This window comes from Neoarius graeffei, chromosome 2 (genome assembly GCF_027579695.1).
Source record: "Neoarius graeffei isolate fNeoGra1 chromosome 2, fNeoGra1.pri, whole genome shotgun sequence".
NCBI classification, from domain to species: Eukaryota; Metazoa; Chordata; class Actinopteri; order Siluriformes; family Ariidae; genus Neoarius; species Neoarius graeffei.
This window is the reverse complement of record NC_083570.1, coordinates 16960248-16981224: the sequence shown is the minus strand read 5'-3', so window position 1 is coordinate 16981224 and position 20977 is coordinate 16960248. Positions and strand designations below refer to the sequence as shown.

At 46.1% G+C, this 20977-nt stretch overlaps 2 protein-coding genes across 4 annotated transcripts in view; one reads left to right on the top strand and one right to left on the bottom strand.

Annotated features, from left to right (window-relative positions):
* ttc13 (tetratricopeptide repeat domain 13) overlaps positions 1-3522 on the bottom strand; it is a 36285-nt gene extending 32763 nt beyond the window's left edge. For both annotated transcript variants that reach the window (XM_060913922.1, XM_060913923.1), the window contains exon 1: positions 3334-3522. In XM_060913922.1, coding sequence (XP_060769905.1) covers positions 3334-3502 — 169 coding nt within the window. In that variant the 5' untranslated portion in view covers positions 3503-3522. The remainder of the gene's footprint in view (positions 1-3333) is intronic.
* Positions 3523-3665: 143 nt separating this feature from the next.
* arv1 (ARV1 homolog, fatty acid homeostasis modulator) lies at positions 3666-20977 on the top strand. Of its 2 annotated transcripts, XM_060906853.1 has the most exons (5): positions 3666-3801; positions 19638-19757; positions 19871-20024; positions 20115-20336; positions 20508-20977. In XM_060906853.1, the coding sequence occupies exons 1-5, from the start codon at positions 3691-3693 to the stop codon at positions 20642-20644; spliced, it is 744 nt and encodes a 247-aa protein (XP_060762836.1). In that variant the 5' UTR covers positions 3666-3690; the 3' UTR covers positions 20645-20977. The 2 variants fall into 2 exon arrangements, with proteins under 2 accessions (XP_060762836.1, XP_060762830.1); XM_060906847.1 differs by having other exon boundaries at positions 19871-20336.

Genomic DNA, 20977 nt, shown 5'->3' with positions numbered 1-20977 from the left:
CTCTCCTCCCTCTCTGCCGCCGTCTCTCTCTCCTCCGTCTCCGACACCTTTTCTATCCTCCTCTTCCCTTTTGCCTTCGGCATATTGAATTGAAGCGATGCAATGAAATGAAATTGGGTTTTCTCTCAATCAAAGCCTACATGTACAAATGGCCGTAGGCACCCCTGCAGCTTTATATACCAGAGTTTTTGTGCGATTGACGCCCTCTCGCCGTACAGCCAATGCACGGCCGACTTACTTGACATGCATGGATGACATACGAAATATGTGAACGTGCGTTGGCCGCACTAATTATGTATGTGGGGCGCATGACACACATACGGAGTCCGCAAGTGCGACGTACGAAAAAAATTGACATTTTGCCCAAACCTGACACCAGCAAATCGTACGAAAGACGCATGTCGGCCGTACTGAAGGCACACGAGGCCATAAGTTTGTCTTGCAACCTGAAAAAAACGTAAGCGCCCGTAGAGTTTGTTTGACATGACAAAGAACCTCTGCGGCTGGTCTGTGGCCAGTCTACGGCTCGAAAATCGGCACGTCACACACACGCCCTCCGTGCGTTTCTTTGCATTTTTTGCACGTAGACCGGCCGTAGGAGCACGTACGGCCGGTTGTGACCGAGGCATAAGCAAACTTCCCTTTCATTGTTGTTATATTAAATTTCAAGACGAGTGGTGTAGTGGTTAGCGCTGTCGCCTCACAGCAAGAAGGTCCGGGTTCGAGCCCCGTGGCCGGCGAGGGCCTTTCTGTGTGGAGTTTGCATGTTCTCCCCGTGTCCGCGTGGGTTTCCTCCGGGTGCTCCGGTTTCCCCCACAGTCCAAAGACATGCAGGTTAGGTTAACTGGTGACTCTAAATTGACCGTACAGTGCTGCTTGAAAGTTTGTGAACCCTTTAGAATTTTCTATATTTCTGCATAAATATGACCTAAAACATCATCAGATCTTCACACAAGTCCTAAAAGTAGATAAAGAGAACCCAGTTAAACAAATGAGACAAAAATATTATACTTGGTCATTTATTTACTGAGGAAAATGATCCAATATTACATATCTGTGAGTGGCAAGAGTATGTGAACCTCTTGGATTAGCAGTTAATTTGAAGGTGAAATTAGAGTCGGGTGTTTTCAATCAACGGGATGACAATCAGGTGTGAGTGGGCACCGTTTTATTTCAAGAACAGGGATCTATCAAAGTCTGATCTTCACAACACATGTTTGTGGAAGTGTATCATGGCACGAACAAAGGAGATTTCTGAGGACCTCAGAAAAAGTGTTGTTGATGCTCATCAGGCTGGAAAAGGTTACAAAACCATCTCTAAAGAGTTTGGACTCCACCAATCCACAGTCAGACAGATTGTTTACAAATAGAGGAAATCCAAGACCATTGTTACCCTCCCCAGGAGTGGTCGACCAACAAAGATCACTCCAAGAGCAAGGTGTGTGATAGTCGGCGAGGCCACAAAGGACCCCAGGATAACTTCTAAGCAACTGAAGGCCTCTCTCACATTGGCTAATGTTAATGTTCATGAGTCCACCATCAGGAGAACACTGAACAGCAATGGTGTGCCTGGCAGGGTTGCAAGAAGAAAGCCACTGCTCTCCAAAAAGAACATTGCTGCTCATCTGCAGTTTGTTAAAGATCACATGGGCAAGCCAGAAGGCTACTGGGAAAAATGTTTTGTGGACGGATGAGACCAAAATAGAAGTTTTTGGTTTAAATGAGAAGAGTTATGTTTGGAGAAAGGAAAACACTGCATTCCAGCATAAGAACCTTATCCCATCTGTGAAACATGGTGGTGGTAGTATCATGGTTTGGGCCTGTTTTGCTGCATCTGGGCCAAGACGGCTTGCCATCATTGATGGAACAATGAATTCTGAACTATACCAGTGAATTCTAAAGGAAAATGTCAGGACATCTGTCCATGAACTGAATCTCAAGAGAAGGTGGGTCATGCAGCAAGACAACGACCCTAAGCGCACAAGTCGTTCTACCAAAGAATGGTTAAAGAAGAATAAAGTTAATGTTTTGGAATGGCCAAGTCAAAGTCCTGACCTTAATCCAATCGAAATATTGTGGAAGGACCTGAAGTGAGCAGTTCATGTGAGGAAGCCCACCAACATCCCAGAGTTGAAGCTGTTCTGTACGGAGGAACGGGATGAAATTCCTCCAAGCCGGTGTGCAGGACTGATCAACAGTTACCGCAAACGTTTAGTTGCAGTTATTGCTGCACAAGGGGGTCACACCAGATACTGAAAGCAAAGGTTCACATACTTTTGCCACTCACAGATATGTAATATTGGATCATTTTCCTCAATAAATAAATGGCCAAGTATAATATTTTTGTCTCATTTGTTTAACTGGGTTCTCTTTATCTACTTTTAGGACTTGTGTGAAAATATGATGTTGTTTTAGGTCATATTTATGCAGAAATATAGAAAATTCTAAAGGGTTCACAAACTTTCAAGCACCACTGTAGGTGTGAGTGTGAATGGTTGTCTGTGTCTATGTGTCAGCCCTGTGATGACCTGGCGACTTGTCCAGGGTGTACCCCGCCTTTCGCCCGTAGTCAGCTGGGATAGGCTCCAGCTTGCCTGCGACCCTGTAGAACAGGATAAAGCGGCTAGAGATAATGAAAGATGATTGATACATGAATCCCATATCCTAGAGTAACTGATAGAACAACATCAACAATTCAAAAACTCTTTAATTGTATACATTTCAAATGGTTTGCAATTAATTGGGATCCACTGTTTTTATCATACCCTCGTCCACGCACTTTCTCCCCCAGGAATATTTCGAAAAGTTGTCAAGTCTGCCATAGATGCATCAAGAAAGCGTTTATTTTTACTTGGAAACGAACCCGGAAGTGAGAATGACGCACTGGGGAAGAGGGCACTTTATTTCCCACCCGTATTCCGACACAACCTCTACGCTATTTCAATTAGAAAACAGAAACCGCTAATAATAATTATAATAATTTAAAAAAAAAACACATTCGTCTTAAAAATACTTCTAAAGTAATTTATTTCAGACTTGAATCTTATAACTACGTGTAAGGATATATACCTTCCCGTTTAAACAACACTAGTCTTTTATTTGTAATAATAATAATAATAATAATAAATTAAATATATAATATAATAATATTTCCAAAAATGTTAAAATCAAACTAAAATACGGTTTTTTTAATTATAACAATTAAAAATAAATAATAAAATCAGCGAAGTGGGCGTGGCTTGTATGACTACGGGTGGGAAATGAATGTTAGCAAACAGCAGCGAGTGAAAAAGGAGAAGAGGAGAGTTTTTTTGTTTTTGAATGAAAACTCACCGCAGTCCGGTGAAAACTCCTCCCAGTCGGACGACGGCGCGCAGCCTCGCTCGTTCAGTTCGCCGTTAAAGAACGCGAGCGTGGAAAAATAGTCGGTAGAAATGATAGCGCCGCATAAGCACAGCAACGAGAGCGCTAGCACAACAACAGCCCTGCCAGCAGGTGCCATGTTCCGAACGTTGTGCGTGCAGGTGACAGAGCGAAGCATCATGGGTAATGTAGTTCCGCGCTCCGCTTCTCCTGCAGCAGGCGAATTGACCCAAAACTACATTTCCCAAACAGGTCAACGCTTTGACTCCGCCCCCGAGAGAATATATCCCGGAAGTCAGTGTTCGTAAACCGGTAAGCGTTGTCCGAATGGAGCAGAGGACCATGGCGAGGACGGCTTTTAAATGCATCGAATGTAACGAAGAAGCTTCTGAATTATACCGAGATTACTGCAACGGCATCGTGAAGATTACGATATGTGTGAGTGAGTCATGCTAACATGCTACAAACAGGCTGTGTTTGCACAGAACGACCCAGAAAGCGAATTCAATCTTCCTGGTGTCTAATTTGCACCCTGAAATTGAATAAAACGCTTAAAATATACTGTTTTGTCCAATTTCCGAAGGTTTATATACAACCCCGAGTCCAAAAAAGTTGGGACAAGGCCATGTTTCCCACTGTGAGACATCCCCTTTTCTCTTTACAACAGTCTGTAAATGTCTGGGGACTGAGGAGACAAGTTGCTCAAGTTTAGGGATAGGAATGTTAACCCATTCTTGTCTAATGTAGAATTCTAGTTGCTCAACTGTCTTAGGTCTTTTTTGTCGTATCTTCCGTTTTATGATGCGCCAAATGTTTTCTATGGGTGAAAGATCTGGACTGCAGGCTGGCCAGTTCAGTACCCGGACCCTTCTTCTACGCAGCCATGATGCTGTAATTGATGCAGTATGTGGTTTGGCATTGTCATGCTGGAAAATGCAAGGTCTTCCCTGAAAGAGACGTCGTCTGGATGGGAGCATATGTTGCTCTAGAACCTGGATATACCTTTCAGCATTGATGGTGTCTTTCCAGATGTGTAAGCTGCCCATGCCACACGCACTAATGCAACCCCATACCATCAGAGATGCAGGCTTCTGAACTGAGCGCTGATAACAGCTTGGGTCGTCCTTCTCCTCTTTAGTCCGAATGACACGGCGTCCCTGATTTCCATAAAGAACTTCAAATTTTGATTCGTCTGACCACAGAACAGTTTTCCACTTTGCCACAGTCCATTTTAAATGAGCCTTGGCCCAGAGAAGACGTCTGCGCTTCTGGATCATGTTTAGATACGGCTTCTTCTTTGAACTATAGAGTTTTCGCTGGGATGGCACGGTGAATTGTGTTCACAGATAATGTTCTCTGGAAATATTCCTGAGCCCATTTTGTGATTTCCAATACAGAAGCATGCCTGTATGTGATGCAGTGCCATCTAAGGGCTCGAAGATCACGGGCACCCAGTATGGTTTTCCGGCCTTGACCCTTACGCACAGAGATTCTTCCAGATTCTCTGAATCTTTTGATGATATTATGCACTGTAGATGATGATACGTTTAAACTCTTTGCAATTTTACACTGTCGAACTCCTTTCTGATATTGCTCCACTATTTGTCGGTGCAGAATTAGGGGGATTGGTGATCCTCTTCCCATCTTTACTTCTGAGAGCCGCTGCCACTCCAAGATGCTCTTTTTATACCCAGTCATGTTAATGACCTATTGCCAATTGACCTAATGAGTTGCAATTTGGTCCTCCAGCTGTTCCTTTTTTGTACCTTTAACTTTTCCAGCCTCTTATTGCCCCTGTCCCAACTTTTTTGAGATGTGTTGCTGTCATGAAATTTCAAATGAGCCAATATTTGGCATGAAATTTCAAAATGTCTCACTTTCAACATTTGATATGTTGTCTATTAGGGTTGGGCGGTATTACGGTAAGAAGGTATCCCGAGGTATCCAAAAGTACCAACGGTATTGGTCTCATTACCGTCATTTTAAAAATATATATATATATCTAAATAAATATGGAGTACATGAGGTCATAATATAAAATAATAAATTGAAGATCATCCCGAATAACTGTGTGATCGTATTTTCACTAATTCTATCAATTTCCTAAAGAAGTTCTCATCGCGTGCAGGGTTGTTTATGTCGTTACCATGGCAACCCTACGTGACATTTGGAGTCTGACAGAAAGCTTCGCAAGAGACTGAGACCGCGGTTGAAAGATGGCAAGTCAAGATAACGAGTTAGTGGCAAAAAAAAAAATACAACATCGGCAGTGTGGCAGTATTTTGGTTTCAAACCAAACGAAAAGGGAGAGCCAGCAAACACAGATGAAGCTGTGTGTAATGTAAGAAGACGGTCACGGCGCGAGAGGGGAACAAGTTATGTTAGATCAAGACAACGTTTTAAGCAAGGTAAGGCCATTTGATTATTAATTTACCCGCCATGGCATGACGTGGGCCCATATGATTTTGCCTTGTGCAGCTATCACGCATTTGAATTAGGTTCGCCTCATTTGCGCTGAATGGTTTATCGCGCAGTCTAAACGGACTTGGGTGTTGGTTGATTCTTTTTCTTTTCTTTTTTTTTTTTATTTCCCATGCTTGAAAGGGTATGATCCTGCTCATCGTGTACTTTTTTTTGATGGAGTAGGTGAAATAGTGCTGCAAATGGCGTTTCAACGCACACACGTGTAAACGACAGTTGAATGCTATTTTCAAGATGAAGGAAGAGTTGCGTGATGCTTTGAAATATTCATCAATGCACAAAATTCGCTTTGCTGCTTAATCCATACCACAATGCACACATTTCGCTATGCTGCTTTTAAATAGTACATTTTGCCGAAACAAAATGTTTTTTTTCTCGGTAATACCGTATACCCCGGGAAAACACAGAGACAGTTTAAAGGTATCAAAATTTGGATACCGCCCAACCCTATTGTCTATGTTCTATTGTGAATACAATATCAGTTTTTGAGATTTGTAAATTATTGCATTCCGTTTTTATTTACAATTTGTACTTTGTCCCAACGGGCGGCACGGTGGTGTAGTGGTTAGCACTGTCGCCTCACAGCAAGAAGGTCTGGGTTCGAGCCCCGTGGCCGGCGAGGGCCTTTCTGTGCGGAGTTTGCATGTTCTCCCCGTGTCCGCGTGGGTTTCCTCCGGGTGCTCCGGTTTCCCCCACAGTCCAAAGACATGCAGGTTAGGTTAACTGGTGACTCTAAATTGAGCGTAGGTGTGAATGTGAGTGTGAATGGTTGTCTGTGTCTATGTGTCAGCCCTGTGATGACCTGGCGACTTGTCCAGGGTGTACCCCGCCTTTCGCCCGTAGTCAGCTGGGATAGGCTCCAGCTTGCCTGTGACCCTGTAGAAGGATAAAGCGGCTAGAGATAATGAGATGAGATGAGACTTTGTCCCAACTTTTTTGGAATCAGGATTGTATATCTCACTTATGTGCACTTTCACCGCCAGGGGGCGTCGATGATGTCATTTAAGCCAAACAGACTGAGAGGAGTTCTGTGTTTACCTGTGAACCGAGCACACGTGTACAGACTTTGGTCTTGAAAGGTTGTGTAAAATGTCTGAAAGCGAGAGCGATTTTGCAGTAGGAACTCTCCAAATTGAATATCGAGAGGTGAAACCATATACAGTCGTCTGCTTCTTTTGGCTGCTCCCGATTAGGGGTCGCCACAGCAGATCTTTCGTCTCCATTGCTCCCTGTCTTCTGCATCCTTCTCTACCACTCTAATGTCCTCTCTCACCACATCCACGCATCTCGTTTTCATTTGCCTGGCAGCTCCATCCTCAACATTCTCCTTCCAACATCTCTTCTCAGGATGTGCCCGTACCATCTCAGTCTCATCTCTCTTAGCTTCATTCCCAAGCTCTCCACATGCGCTGTGCTGTCCCTCTGATGTGCTCGTTCCTTATCCTGTCCAACCTTAACATCCTCAACTTTGCCTCCTGTCTCTTCGTTAAGGGTACGGTCTCCAATCCGTACATCACTACTAGGGATGGCGAAAACTAAAAAAAATCTTGACCGACCACCGAGCCTCATTAGCCGGTTAAAGTCGGTTAACCTATGAGTTTAAACAGGGATGCAAACGGCGCGCCTTTTGGCGGATGCCGCCTTTTTCACGGCTGAATCGTGCAGATCGGATTTTTTTTTTGGGGGGGGGTGCTGGAGTGTCTGAATAATTTCATCAGAGTAAATTCTGTATATAAGCAAATGCCGTTACAGTCCATGAAACATGAGTATGAGAAGAAAACAGTAAATCAGAAAGCTGCGCACGTTTTCGCGGAAGCTGTGCAAATGTGTGCAGCTTTCTGATTTACTGTTTTCTTCTCATGCTTCCTATGTTTCATGGACTGTAACGGCATTTGCTTATTTAGTAATTTTAATACAGAATTTACTCTGATGAAATTATTCAGACACTCCAACGCCCCCCCCCCAAAAACAAAAAATCGGATCTGCACGATTCAGCCGTGAAAAAGGCGGCATCCGCCAAAAGGCGCGCCGTTTGCATCCCTGTTTAAAATTCTAGAACTGGAATTATTAGAATCTATTCTAAATCTAACCGCGAGCATCCGCACATTCAGTCCCAGTCGCTGCCCTCCACTCACATTACCTTTTCTACAGCGCGAAACATTTAGTGAAACGCGGCACTGATGTTGAGGGGTTTGTATTGGAGCGGAGGACAAATGGCTCCAGCTTAGAGACAGTTTCAGTTGGCCATGATGGCGTTGAAAATAAAGTCAAGTGCTAGAAGAAGTACATAACATTCAGTGATGGGAATAACGGCGTTAAAATAAAGGCTGTTATAATGCCGGGTAATCTAATTAATTAGCTACAATCGTTATAACGCCGTTACCAATATCAACACGCCATTACTGCATGGTATTGAAGTTGCTCTGAAGCCGTCACCGACTCGGCTCACAGGCATAAAAGCTGCGTTTGTCACTCCCCCTCCAGACACCGCTGTCATTTCATTCTCTCCCCTTCCCTCCAAAAGTCGGCATCTGCGCCTTTAGTTTGTGTGGAGAGATCTGATCTGCAGTAACATGCATTGTTGGCTACAGACCGAAACGTACTTTCAGAATGCACTGGCCAAGGCAGGACTAAACTCGATGTGCCTTCTAATAATAATTTTAAACTAGACAGGGACACTCTAACGAGTGCAAACCCCGCCTTTTCCCTATTAAAATACATTGGGCGAAAATTTCGAAGTTCTGCCATGACCTTGACCTTTGACCTCCAAAATTTAATGGTTTCCTTCCTGGGTGATTGGCAACACGTACAAAATTTGGTCCAAATCGATCCATTGGTTCTTGAGATCTTACACAGACAGACAGACAGATACACACAGACTGACGCAGGTGAAAATAATAATCCCTCCGACTACTGTCGGCGGGGTTAAAAAACCAGAATAGTAATTTGTAAGCTAAAAAGCCTGTGTCTACACTTTTCTTTCGCTGAGTGGCAGCTGTCTTCAACTGGGGTGGGAGGGCGGGACATGACTGAATGGGTGTTTCTGATTTGTCAGCTGTCGTCCTTACACCACATGGCACGCCCCAAGTGTTTACAAACTAGGGCTGTGCCGATAGACGATGCCATCGTCCATCGACGATGGTGGTCATCCATCACGATGGAGAGCCACCATCGTGATACCACGCCCCCCTCCTGTCATAAACATGCATATACGGTATCATCTGGGCCTATTTAACCTAAAAAGTTAGTTTTTTGTTAGTTTAGTCTCGTCTCGTCTCGTCTTCTTCCGCTTATCCAGGACCGGGTCGCGGAGGCAGCAGTCTAAGCATGGAAGCCCAAACTTCCCTTTCCCCAGACACCTCGGCCAGCTCCTCGGGAAGAACACCGAGGCGTTCCCAGGCCAGCCGAGAGACATAGTCCCTCCAGCGTGTCCTGGGTCTTCCCCGGGGCCTCCTCCCGGGGGGACATGCCTGGAACACCTCCCCAGGGAGGCGTCCAGGAGGCATCCGAAAAAGATGCCCGAGCCACCTCAGCTGGTTCCTCTCGATGTGGAGGAGCAGCGGCTCTACTCTGAGCTCCTCCCGAGTGACTGTGCTTCTCACCCTATCTCTAAGGGAGCGCCCAGCCACCCTGCGAAGGAAACTCATTTCAGCCGCTTGTATCCGCGATCTTGTTCTTTCTGTCATTACCCAAAGCTCATGACCATAGGTGAGAGTCGGAACGTAGATCGACTGGTAAATTGAGAGCTTCGCCTTTTGGCTCAGCTCCTTCTTCACCACGACGGACCGGTAAAGCGACCGCATCACTGCGGAGGCTGCACCGATCCGCCTGTCGATCTCACGCTCCATCCTTCCCTCACTCGTGAACAAGATCCCAAGATACTTAAACTCCTCCACTTGAGGCAGGACTTCTCCACCAACCTGGAGAGGGCAAGCCACCCTTTTCCGGTCGAGAACCATGGCCTCGGACTTGGAGGTGCTGATTCTCATCCCAGCCGCTTCACACTCGACTGCAAACCGCCCCAGTGCATGCTGAAGGTCCTGGTTTGAAGAAGCCAACAGGACAACATCATCCGCAAAAAGCAGAGATGAAATCCTGTGGTTCCCAAACAGGATTCCTTCCGGCCCCTGGCTGCGCCTAGAAATTCTGTCCATAAAAATTATGAACAGAACCGGTGACAACGGGCAGCCCTGACGGAGTCCAACATGCACTGGGAACAGGTCTGACTTACTGCCGGCAATGCGAACCAGACTCCTGCTCTGTTCATACAGGGACCGGACAGCCCTTAGCAAAGAGCCCCGAACCCCATACTCCCGAAGCACCCCCCACAGAATACCACGGGGGACACGGTCGAATGCCTTCTCCAGATCCACAAAGCACATGTGGACTGGTTGGGCAAACTCCCATGAACCCTCGAGCACCCTATGAAGGGTATAGAGCTGGTCCAGTGTTCCGCGACCAGGACGAAAACCGCATTGTTCCTCCTGGATCTGAGGTTCGACTATTGGTCGAATTCTCCTCTCCAGTACCCTGGAGTAAACTTTCCCTGGGAGGCTGAGAAGTGTGATTCCCCTGTAATTGGAGCACACTCTCCGGTCCCCTTTCTTAAAAAGAGGGACCACCACCCCAGTCTGCCACTCCAGAGGCACTGTCCCCGACCACCACGCGATGTTGCAGAGGCGTGTCAACCAAGACAGCCCCACAACATCCAGAGACTTGAGATACTCAGGGCGGATCTCATCCACCCCCGGTGCCTTGCCACCGAGGAGCTTGCAAACTACCTCAGTGACTTCGGCTTGGGTAATGGACGAGTCCACCTCTGAGTCATCAGCCTCAGTCTCCTCAGTGGAAGACATGACGGTGGGATTGAGGAGATCCTCAAAGTATTCCTTCCACCGCCCGACAATGTCCCCAGTCGAGGTCAACAGCTCCCCACCCGCACTGTAAACAGTGTAGGCAGAGTACTGCTTCCCCCTCCTGAGGCGCCGGACGGTCTGCCAGAATTTCTTCGAAGCCGACCGATAGTCCTTCTCCATGGCCTCCCCGAACTCCTCCCAGTTCCGAGTTTTTGCCTCCGCAACTGCCCGAGCTGCAGCGCGCCTGGCCTGCCGATACCCGTCGGCTGCCTCAGGAGTCCCGGAGGTCAACATGGCCCGATAGGACTCCTTCTTCAGCTTGACGGCATCCCTTACTTCCGGTGTCCACCACCGGGTTCGGGGATTGCCGCCACGACAGGCACCGGAGACCTTGCGGCCACAGCTCCGAACAGCTGCATCCACAATGGAGGTAGAGAACATGGTCCACTCAGACTCAATGTCCCCCGCCTCCCTCGGAAGCTGGGAAAAGCTCTCCCGGAGGTGGGAGTTAAAGACCTCCCCAACAGAGTGCTCGGCCAGACGTTCCCAGCAGACCCTCACCATACGTTTGGGCCTGCCAGGTCTGTCCAGCTTCCTCCTCCGCCAGCGGATCCAACTCACCACCAGGTGGTGATCAGTTGACAACTCAGCCCCTCTCTTCACCCGAGTGTCCAAGACATAGGGTCGGAGATCAGATGACACGACTACAAAGTCGATCATCGACCTCCGACCTAAGGTGTCCTGGTGCCACGTGCACTTATGGACACCCCTATGCTCGAACATGGTGTTCGTTATGGACAAACTGTGACTAGCACAGAAGTCCAATAACAAAACACCACTCGGGTTCAGATCGGGGAGGCCGTTCCTCCCAACCACGCCCCTCCAGGTGTCACTGTCATCGCCCACGTGAGCATTGAAGTCCCCCAGTAGCACAATGGAGTCCCCAGTCTGAGCACCCCTCAGTACCTCTCCCAGGGACTCCAAGAAGGCCGGATACTCTATACTGCTATTTGGCCCGTAGGCACAAACAACAGCAAGAGCCCTCTCCCCAATCCGAAGGCGCAGAGAGGCGACCCTCTCGTTCACTGGGGTAAACTCCAACACATGGCGGCTGAGCTGGGGAGCTATAAGGAAGCCCACACCAGCCCGCCGCCGCTCACCACGGGCGACTCCAGAGAAGTGGAAAGTCCAGCCCCTCTCGAGGAGCTGGGTTCCAGAGCCCAAGCTGTGCGTGGAGGTGAGCCCGACTATCTCTAGCCGGTACCTCTCAACCTCCCGCACAAGCTCAGGCTCCTTCCCCCCCAGCGAAGTGACATTCCATGTCCCAACAGCCAGCCGCTGTGTCCGGGGATCAGGTCGTCGAGGCCCCTGCCTTCGACTGCCACCCAATCCACACTGCACCAAACCCCTACTGCTACCTCTGTGGGTGGTGAACCCACAGGAGGTCGGGCCCACGTCACCTCTTCGGGCTGAGCCCGGCCGGGCCCCATGGGCAAAGGCCCGGCCACCAAGCGCTCGCATACGAGCCCCAACCCCGGGCCTGGCTCCAGGGTGGGGCCCCGGCTGCGTCCTACCGGGCGACGTCACGGTCCTGGATTTTTTCTCCATAGGGGTTTTTTGGTGAACTGCTCTTGGTCTGGCCTGTCACCTAGGACCTGTCTGCCTTGGGAAACCCTAACAGGGGCATAATGCCCCCGACAACATAGCTCCTAGGATCATTCAAGCACACAAACCCCTCCACCACAATAAGGTGGCAGTTCTAGGAGGGGTAGTTTAGTTAGTTTTGTTTTATTTATATATATATATATATATATATATATATATATATATATATATATATATATATGTACACATAATTATATAAATCATTATAAAGTAATATCCTATTACCGCTTGTTCACGTAGGCTATGGTGCAGGGACGTGCTAGTGAACATAACGTGGTTACACAAATACAGTATGCTACTAATAATACATTTCGACTTCATTTTTTAGCCTACACTATACTTTTAATGTAAAATTTGTCATGTTGTTCAAACAAATAGCCACTATTAACGACTTCAGTGGGGAAATATTTCACCTTATCAAACGGCGGTGAAGCGCGGACTTCGGCAGAAGTCAAATAACTTTAATCTGGTAAATAGGCCTACTTTCAGACACAAAATGGTCCACTCTAAGCCATAATGTCAAACCAAATGGAAGAATGAAGGTGATTCTGATAAATGTAAAGACAGTAAAAAAAAAACAATATTAAATCATGATTTTAAAAGCTGGTGCAATAATTCAAAGACTAATAAATTGGAAAAATTAGCGCGTTCAAGTGCGCACTAAAGGCCGAAACGCATCTTCAATTGATATGGTGTAAATAAACAATGAGTAATAGCTTAAGTGTAGTTTCTTCTCATAGTTTGAATACTAGTCTTTCATTGTTAGAGCAGATTAATATCTTGCTGTGATCAGTGAGTGCTCAGGGAGGTTCGTTTCCACCTGCGCTTTGCGCAGCTCATTTCTCCGAAGCCAGCTGTGCGCAAACGCAGTGTTGACTGCTCGGCAAACTCCAAACGCTCGGTCTGTACTGGCCCTCTGTTGCGCAAGCGAGTTGGTTATGGCCAGGTTCAAATTGTGCCCGAAACAACTTAACCACGGCCATTTCAATTGCCTGATGGCTGCGACAATATTCGCCCCGTTGTTATGCAGGCGATCTTTTTCTCCTCTATTTTCCATTCGGCAAGTGTCTCGCGCAATGCGTCTTCTAAATTGTCCGCTGAATGTGTCTCTGGCATGAAACTCGTCTGCAGGCATTTGGACTGCATTGCCCACTCTCGGTCCACATAATGTACGGTAGCTGACATATAGGGCATCATGTTGCAGCTGGACCACATATCCGTTGTCAAGGCCAAATATTCCACATCACCTAGCGCTTTTTTTTCCTTTTCGTGCCAAAGCCTCGGATGAGTATCTAATACTTTTAATAATAACAATAATAATAATAATAATATATTTAATAACGTGGTATTAAAATCCCCCCCCCCACCCCACCCACGATATCATCGTCCATCACGATGTTTGCACTGTAAACATCGTCGATGCCAATTAAGGGGACATCGCACAGCCCTATTACAAACACAGAATTCCAGGTTCTCCGCTCCAAAATCGGCAGCTTCAAAACGATTTAATTTTTTTTTTTTAACCGACAGCCAAAAAAAAACTAGACAGGGACACTCTAACGAGTGCAAACCCCGCCTTTTCCCTATTAAAATACATTGGGCGAAAATTTCGAAGTTCTGCCATGACCTTGACCTTTGACCTCCAAAATTTAATGGTTTCCTTCCTGGGTGATTGGCAACACATGTACAAAATTTGGTCCAAATCGATCCATTGGTTCTTGAGATATCTTACAGACAGACAGACAGACAGATACACACACACACACACACACACACACACACAGACTGACGCAGGTGAAAATAATAACCCCTCCGACTACTGTCGGCGGGGTTAATTAACCGGTTGACGTTGATTCGGTCAACCATCGGTCAAACGGTCATCGGTTAACATCCCTAATCACTACTGTCTTCTACATCTTACCTTTCGCTGTTGCTGGGACTTTCCGATCACAAATGACTCCTGAAATCCTTCTCCAACCTGCCTGCACTCTCTTTCTCACCTCACTATCGCAGCCCCCATTTTCCTGCACAGTTGACCTCAGGTACGTCTACTCCTTGCATCTTCACTACACTCTCCACCCCCATTCTCGTTGATGCACATGCATTCTGTTTTGCTACTGCTCACCTTCATTCCTCTTCGTTCCAATGCATACCTCCATCTCTCCAAACCCAACTCAACCTCCTTTCTACTTTCACCACATATCACAATATCATCCGCAAACATCATGTTCCATGGTGGTGAAGGCGTAAATAAGTACAGCCGCTTTGAAAAGTAACATTTTAAACAATATCTCAATGAACACAAACAATGTCCAAAATGTTGACAAGACAAAGTTTAATATAACATCTGTTTAACTTATAACGTGAAAGTAAGGTTAATAATATAACTTAGATTACACATTTTTCAGTTTTACTCAAATTAGGGTGGTGCAAAAATGAGTACACCCCACAACAAAAACTACGACATCTAGTACTTTGTATGGCCTCCATGATTTTTAATGACGGCACCAAGTCTTCTAGGCATGGAATGAACAAGTTGGCGACATTTTGCAACATCAATCTTTTTCCATTCTTCAACAACGACCTCTTTTAGTGACTGGATGCTGGATGGAGAGTGATGCTCAACTTGTCTCTTCAGAATTCCCCAAAGAAAATAATTTCTTTACACCACAAAGGTGAAGGCTACAAGAAGATCAGCAAAGCTTTACTTATCAGTTAGAATACTGTAGCAAAAGTGGTACAAAAATTTAAGAAAGATGGAACTGCAACCATCTCACAGAGACGTCCAGATCGTCCATGGAAGTTAAGACCTCGACAGGAGCGTCTTCTGATGAGAAGGTTGAAGAAAATCGGCATGCGAGTTCACTGCAGTTATCTAAAGAAGTAGAAAGCCAAACTGGGGTGACTATTTCCCGTGACGCAATATGGCGTACGCTGCAGAGGAATGGCATGCATGGAAAGAAGCCTCTCCTAAAGCCCAGGCACAAAAAAGCCCGCCTAGAGTTTGCCAGGGCCCATGCTGACAAAGATGAAGACTACTGGGACTCTATACTCTGGAGTGATGAGACCAAGATAAATGTTTTTGGAACTGATGGCTTCAAAACTGTATGGTGTCGCAAAGGTGAGGAATACAAAGAAAAATGCCTGGTGCCTACAGTGAAGCATGGTGGTGGCAGTGTCCTTATGTGGGGCTGCATGAGTGCTGCTGGTGTCGGGGAGCTGCATTTCATTGATGGCATCAGGAATTCACAGACGTATCGCTGTATACTGAAAGAGAAGATGCTACCATCACTCCGTGCCCTTGGTCGTCGTGCAGTTTTCCAACACACATCTAAGGCCATTGTTGGATTTCTGAAGAAGAACAGGGTGAAAGTGATTCAGTGGCCGAGTACGTCTCCTGATCTGAACCCAATCGAACACCTATGGGGAATTCTGAAGAGACGAGTTGAGCATCACTCTCCATCCAGCATCCAGTCACTAAAAGAGGTCGTTGTTGAAGAATGGAAAAAGATTGATGTTGCAAAATGTCGCCAGCTTGTTCATTCCATGCTGAGAAGACTTGGTGCTGTCATTAAAGTACTAGATGTCGTAGTTTTTGTTGTGGGGTGTACTCATTTATGCCGAGCACTGTATGTATGAACCTATGGCCGTTGCGAAGCAATCGGTGAATGTGGCTCACTGGTTTGACCGTGCGGCCTCGGAATCGGACAGAGACTCTGCTGACTCTGATCGCGGTGACCCCGGACCTCAACAAGACTCACGCCCAAACAATTTATCCTGGTAATTATGATAAATTCCTACTTTCGTCGTAATACTAAATAAGAGCCATTTTGAAGAATAATTAAACCGCCCTCCCTAGTGGATATAGGGAACAGTTACTGGACAGTGCACCGGTAGGCCACATTAGCCTGCCATCCGCGGCATTATACTATTTATAGCCGACTCTAAGCGAGGAAATATCCCTTTGTCTCATTTCCACAATGATTGTACAGGATCCCTCAGGATTCTTGACTTGTCAATTGCAAGCAAAAGTAAAAATTACCTCCAATCTTCTCCTTTTTTGTTTGAGCATTGCTACTCAGTTCCTTCTTTGACTGCTTGATTTTGTTTCACGCACACAATCCACTCTCTCCGCCTCATCTCCTCTTCCGGAAAAAAAAACAACTCTCTAGCTTCACGCACACAACCCTCTCGCTCCGCCTCATCTCCTTTTTTGGAAAAAGCCAATCCACTCTCTCCGCCTCTTCTCCTTTCTCGGTAAAAGGTAAACACTTCTTCCTGAACCGGTCCCGTTGTTAGAGTTCACTGCATGACAGTAAGGCATGGGGGTTTTTCTTTGGAAATTCTCGAACGCACGTCTGCACTCAAGCCGAACAGCAATGTAAGTAAACGGAAGTGGACTCAACTCAAGCGGTTTGTTTGTCACCGAGTGGTCACGAAAATTGCTGAACAGAAATTCGTCGCGATCCGCACTAACTTATTTTAATTATCACTTAACAATACTTCTTGGGATCAGAAGAAAATTACAGAGGGTTTTTTAACATATAAAGTTTCAAATGTGCATAAAATTAAAACCGTTGCCTACGAGCTTTAAGGGTCGCCATAAACATTAAAACCATCGTTTAGTTGTTGCTTGAGTTTTCTTTTCAGGGGAAAGTAATTAATGCGTGCTTGCCGGAAGTCACCTGACATCAAACTACTTTTGCATTTTGAGCATTTGCATATCAAAACATGAAGAAAGATGATTTTCTGAAAACAGAATTTTTTTTTCATAATGGTGATCAGGGGGCGGCACGGTGGTGTAGTGGTTAGCGCTGTCGCCTGACAGCAAGAAGGTCCTGGGTTCGAGCCCCGGGGCCGGCGAGGGCCTTTCTGTGCGGAGTTTGCATGTTCTCCCCGTGTCTGCGTGGGTTTCCTCCGGGTGCTCCGGTTTCCCCCACAGTCCAAAGACATGCAGGTTAGGTTAACTGGTGACTCTAAAATTGACCGTAGGTGTGAATGGTTGTCTGTGTCTATGTGTCGGCCCTGTGATGACCTGGCGACTTGTCCAGGGTGTACCCCGCCTTTCGCCCGTAGTCAGCTGGGATAGGCTCCAGCTTGCCTGCGACCCTGTAGAAGGATAAAGCGGCTAGAGATAATGAGATGAGATGAGATAATGGTGATCAGTGATTGGTTGTTGGGGGGAAGCAGTGTGATTAGTCATTGGTCATGGGGAATAATGGTGATTGGGTCTTACGATAATCAGCAAATAGGCATTGGGAATATGATTAGCGATTAGTTGTTGGTCCTTGGGAACAGTGGTGATCACTGATTGGTTGTTGGGTGGAACAACAGTGGGGATCAGTGATTCGTCATTGAGGACATCAGTGATTGGTTGTTGGTGGTTAAACAATGATGATCGATCATTAGACATTGGGAGCTGTGGTGATGAGTGATCGTTGACCAGAAACTTATGGTGATTAGTCGTTGGTCCTTTGTAACAGTGATGACCGGTGATTGGTTGTTGGGTACTGTGATTAATCAGTGATTGGGCATTTGGGAATAATATAAGTGGTTGTTGGGAACTATGGTGATTGGTTGTTGGCCAACAACCAATGATTGATTTATTGGTTGGGCCTTGGGAATAATGGTGATCGTTGATTTTAGTTATTGGGGAAAAACAGTGGGGATCAGTGATTAGTCATCGAGGACAATGGTGATCAGTGATTGTTGGAGAAAACAATGGGGATCAGTAGGGGTATTCACATGGCAACTTTTACTCCGGTGTAGCGCCAGGGCTGCCCCCATAGAGTGTTCACACGGTACAACATTATACCGGTGTAGCCCCTGAAAGCTTCTTAAAGCGGTGCAAATCTAACCCTGCTCGGGAGGTGGTTTAAGAAATTTACTCCGGAGTAAATGCTAGTTTGTGGGGCAGCACCAATATAAAATGGGCCGTCTGAACGCTACAGGGGTAGACTCGCTACGCGTCAGGAGAGTTGATTACATACGGGCATTGCATAATTTGCATCCTGGTATTTTGCGCTTCCAAAATGGCGAATATCAACAACAACAGAACTGCGTGTCTTCCAGTGTTGCCAGATTGGGTGGTTTTAAGTGCATTTTGGCGGATTTGAAAATATTTAGGGCTGGAAAACGTCAGCAGTATCTGGCAACACTGGTGTCTTCATCCACGTTGTTTTCCCGGCGCTTGGTGATGCCATGACAACCGGGAAAAGGAAGTACATTTTCATGCATGTGCATATTTCATTTCCGCATTATTACTATCGTATAGCACGGTCGCAAAAACTGCCGTGTGAACACAAGTGGGGCTGCATCGGTGCTAACATGCTTCTCTCTAGTAAGCAGGTTTGTGACGTGAACGCTCCACAAAATTTACACCGGTGTAAGATATATCGCAACAAAATACATCGGTGCAGCATCGATGCAAATATGTGCCGTGTGAACACCCCTACTGATTAGTTGTTGGCGAACAAACAATGGTGATTGATCCCGATTGTGTTTCCCAAGGACCAGTGATTTGTTATTGGCAAGAAAACAATTTGAATCAATCATGAGACATTGGGAGCTATTGTGATTAGTAATAAGTTGTTGGTTAACAAACAATGGTGGTTAGTGACGGGTCCTTGGGAACAGTGATATTGATTGGTTATTGGGCGGGAAATAATGAGGATCAGTAATTAGCCATCGGGAACTATGGTGATCATTGATTAGTTGTTGGTTAACAAACAATGGTGGTTGGTCCTTGGGAAACACAATGGGGATACGTGATTAGTCATTGGGAACAATGGTGATCAGTGATTTGTTATTGGCAAGAAAACAATGGGGATCAATCATGAGACACTGGGAACTGTGGCGATCTGTAATAAGTTGTTGGTTAACAAACAATGGTGATTAGTGACTGGTCCTTGGGAGCAATGGTGATATTGATTGGTTGTTGGGGGGAATAATGAGGATCAGTAATTAGCCATCAGGAGCTATGGTGATAATTGATTTAGTTGTTGGTTAACAAACCGTGGTGATTGGTCCTTGGGAACAATAGTGATCACTGGTTGTTGGTCGGGAAAACGGTGGGGATTAGTCATTATACATTGGGAACTGTGGTGATTGGTTGTTGGGGGGGGACAAGGAACTAAACACAGGCCGCCAAATCTAGTGATAGTCATGAAGTCATGCCTTTCAGGCATAGTCCCTTTATCCAACAAAGTGCATTCTGGGTGATTTTCTAATGCTTCTATTTGATTGTGATCCTTTTTTTTTTTTTCTCTTCAGAGATCATGTGGAAAACCCGTGGACAAGTACATCGAATACGATCCTGTCATTATTCTCATCGACGCCATCTTGTGTAAAATCCAGGCATTCAGACACATTCTGTTCAACACCCACATCAATGTGAGTGAAGACCATGAGGACGCCCGCTTCGTATTCACGAATATTAATGTTGATGTTAATTATCTCTGGAAGTCTAAACACGGTGAAGGACCCGAGATCTTTTCTCTCCTCAGATCCACTGGAAGCTGTGTGTTTTCTGCCTGTTGTGCGAGGCATATCTCCGATGGTCTCGACTCCAGAGTTCAGAGGTCACCAGTGATCCGGCTGACATCATCAGATACACCAAAGAATGGGACTTTTATGGGATGTTTGCGCTGGCTGCTCTCGGTTCGTCCAGCACACACGGTGGACAAGAAACTGACGTGATCATGCTTGGTGGAAATAATGAGGACATTGTGTGTGTGTGTGTGTTGGCAGAGCTGGGTGTGTATTGTGCAGGCGTGTTAGCAGCGTCATGGTCCGTACAGAAGCTTTACGGCGTCTGTGGAGATGCGTCTGATCTGCTGAAGGCTCTGCTGCTCTCCTGCTACGGAAAAGTGCTCCTGATCCCCGCCGTGATCTGGGAGCACGATTACTCTCCGCTCTGCTTCACCCTCATCCGAGTGTTCGTGCTCACATCAAACGCACAGGCCATACGAGGTAAAAAACCACACGACTAAGTATTGAGTTCAAACAAAAGTAATGGCGCCCTCACAAAGAAAGCGCTGTATTATTGGAAGATTCTGCAGCATTAACTTTTCTCCTTAAATGTGTATCGAAATTGCTTTGGGTATAACGATATTAAAATTCATTGTACCGATTTATTTCCAGTGATCCTGAACTGCCGCCGACGTCTCTCCGTCTTTGCCGTGTGCACAGGACTGCTCTTAGAGATGTGCGTGTCTCACGGTTTACGCAAACTATGCACGAGCAGCTTGCGAACGCTCCTGCCCGAGCTCTACACGTAAACACAAAGACTCCGAGCTGACGGAACCGACGTCACGGCGGCTGCTTTTCTTCTCTCCGTCCACACACAGGCTTGTGAAGACCTATATAGGATGCAAGACAAACCTATCAGAGATGGAAGGTTTTTTTTTTTTTTACACACACATTGAAGAAGGAAGAGAAGAGCTCAAGGCGTACTGTTTTAGCCTCAATGAGTGAGACACGATAAAATATACACTGTAGATAGTGTGTGTGTGTTAATAATACCAACTCAATACACACTTGTGCCTGGTGCTCTGATTTGTAATTTCTGTCTGTAGAAACTGGTATCACATTTTATAAATAAATATTTTTCA

Excerpts from the sequence above, each read along its gene's own strand:
- arv1 (XM_060906847.1), top strand. The coding sequence starts at position 3,691 with ATGGAGCAGAGGACCATGGCGAGGACGGCTTTTAAATGCATCGAATGT. Across the intron at positions 3,802-19,637 it reads TCGTGAAGATTACGATATGT|AGATCATGTGGAAAACCCGT; the intron begins GTGAGTGAGTCA and ends TTTTCTCTTCAG. Across the intron at positions 19,758-19,870 it reads TGTTCAACACCCACATCAAT|ATCCACTGGAAGCTGTGTGT; the intron begins GTGAGTGAAGAC and ends TTCTCTCCTCAG.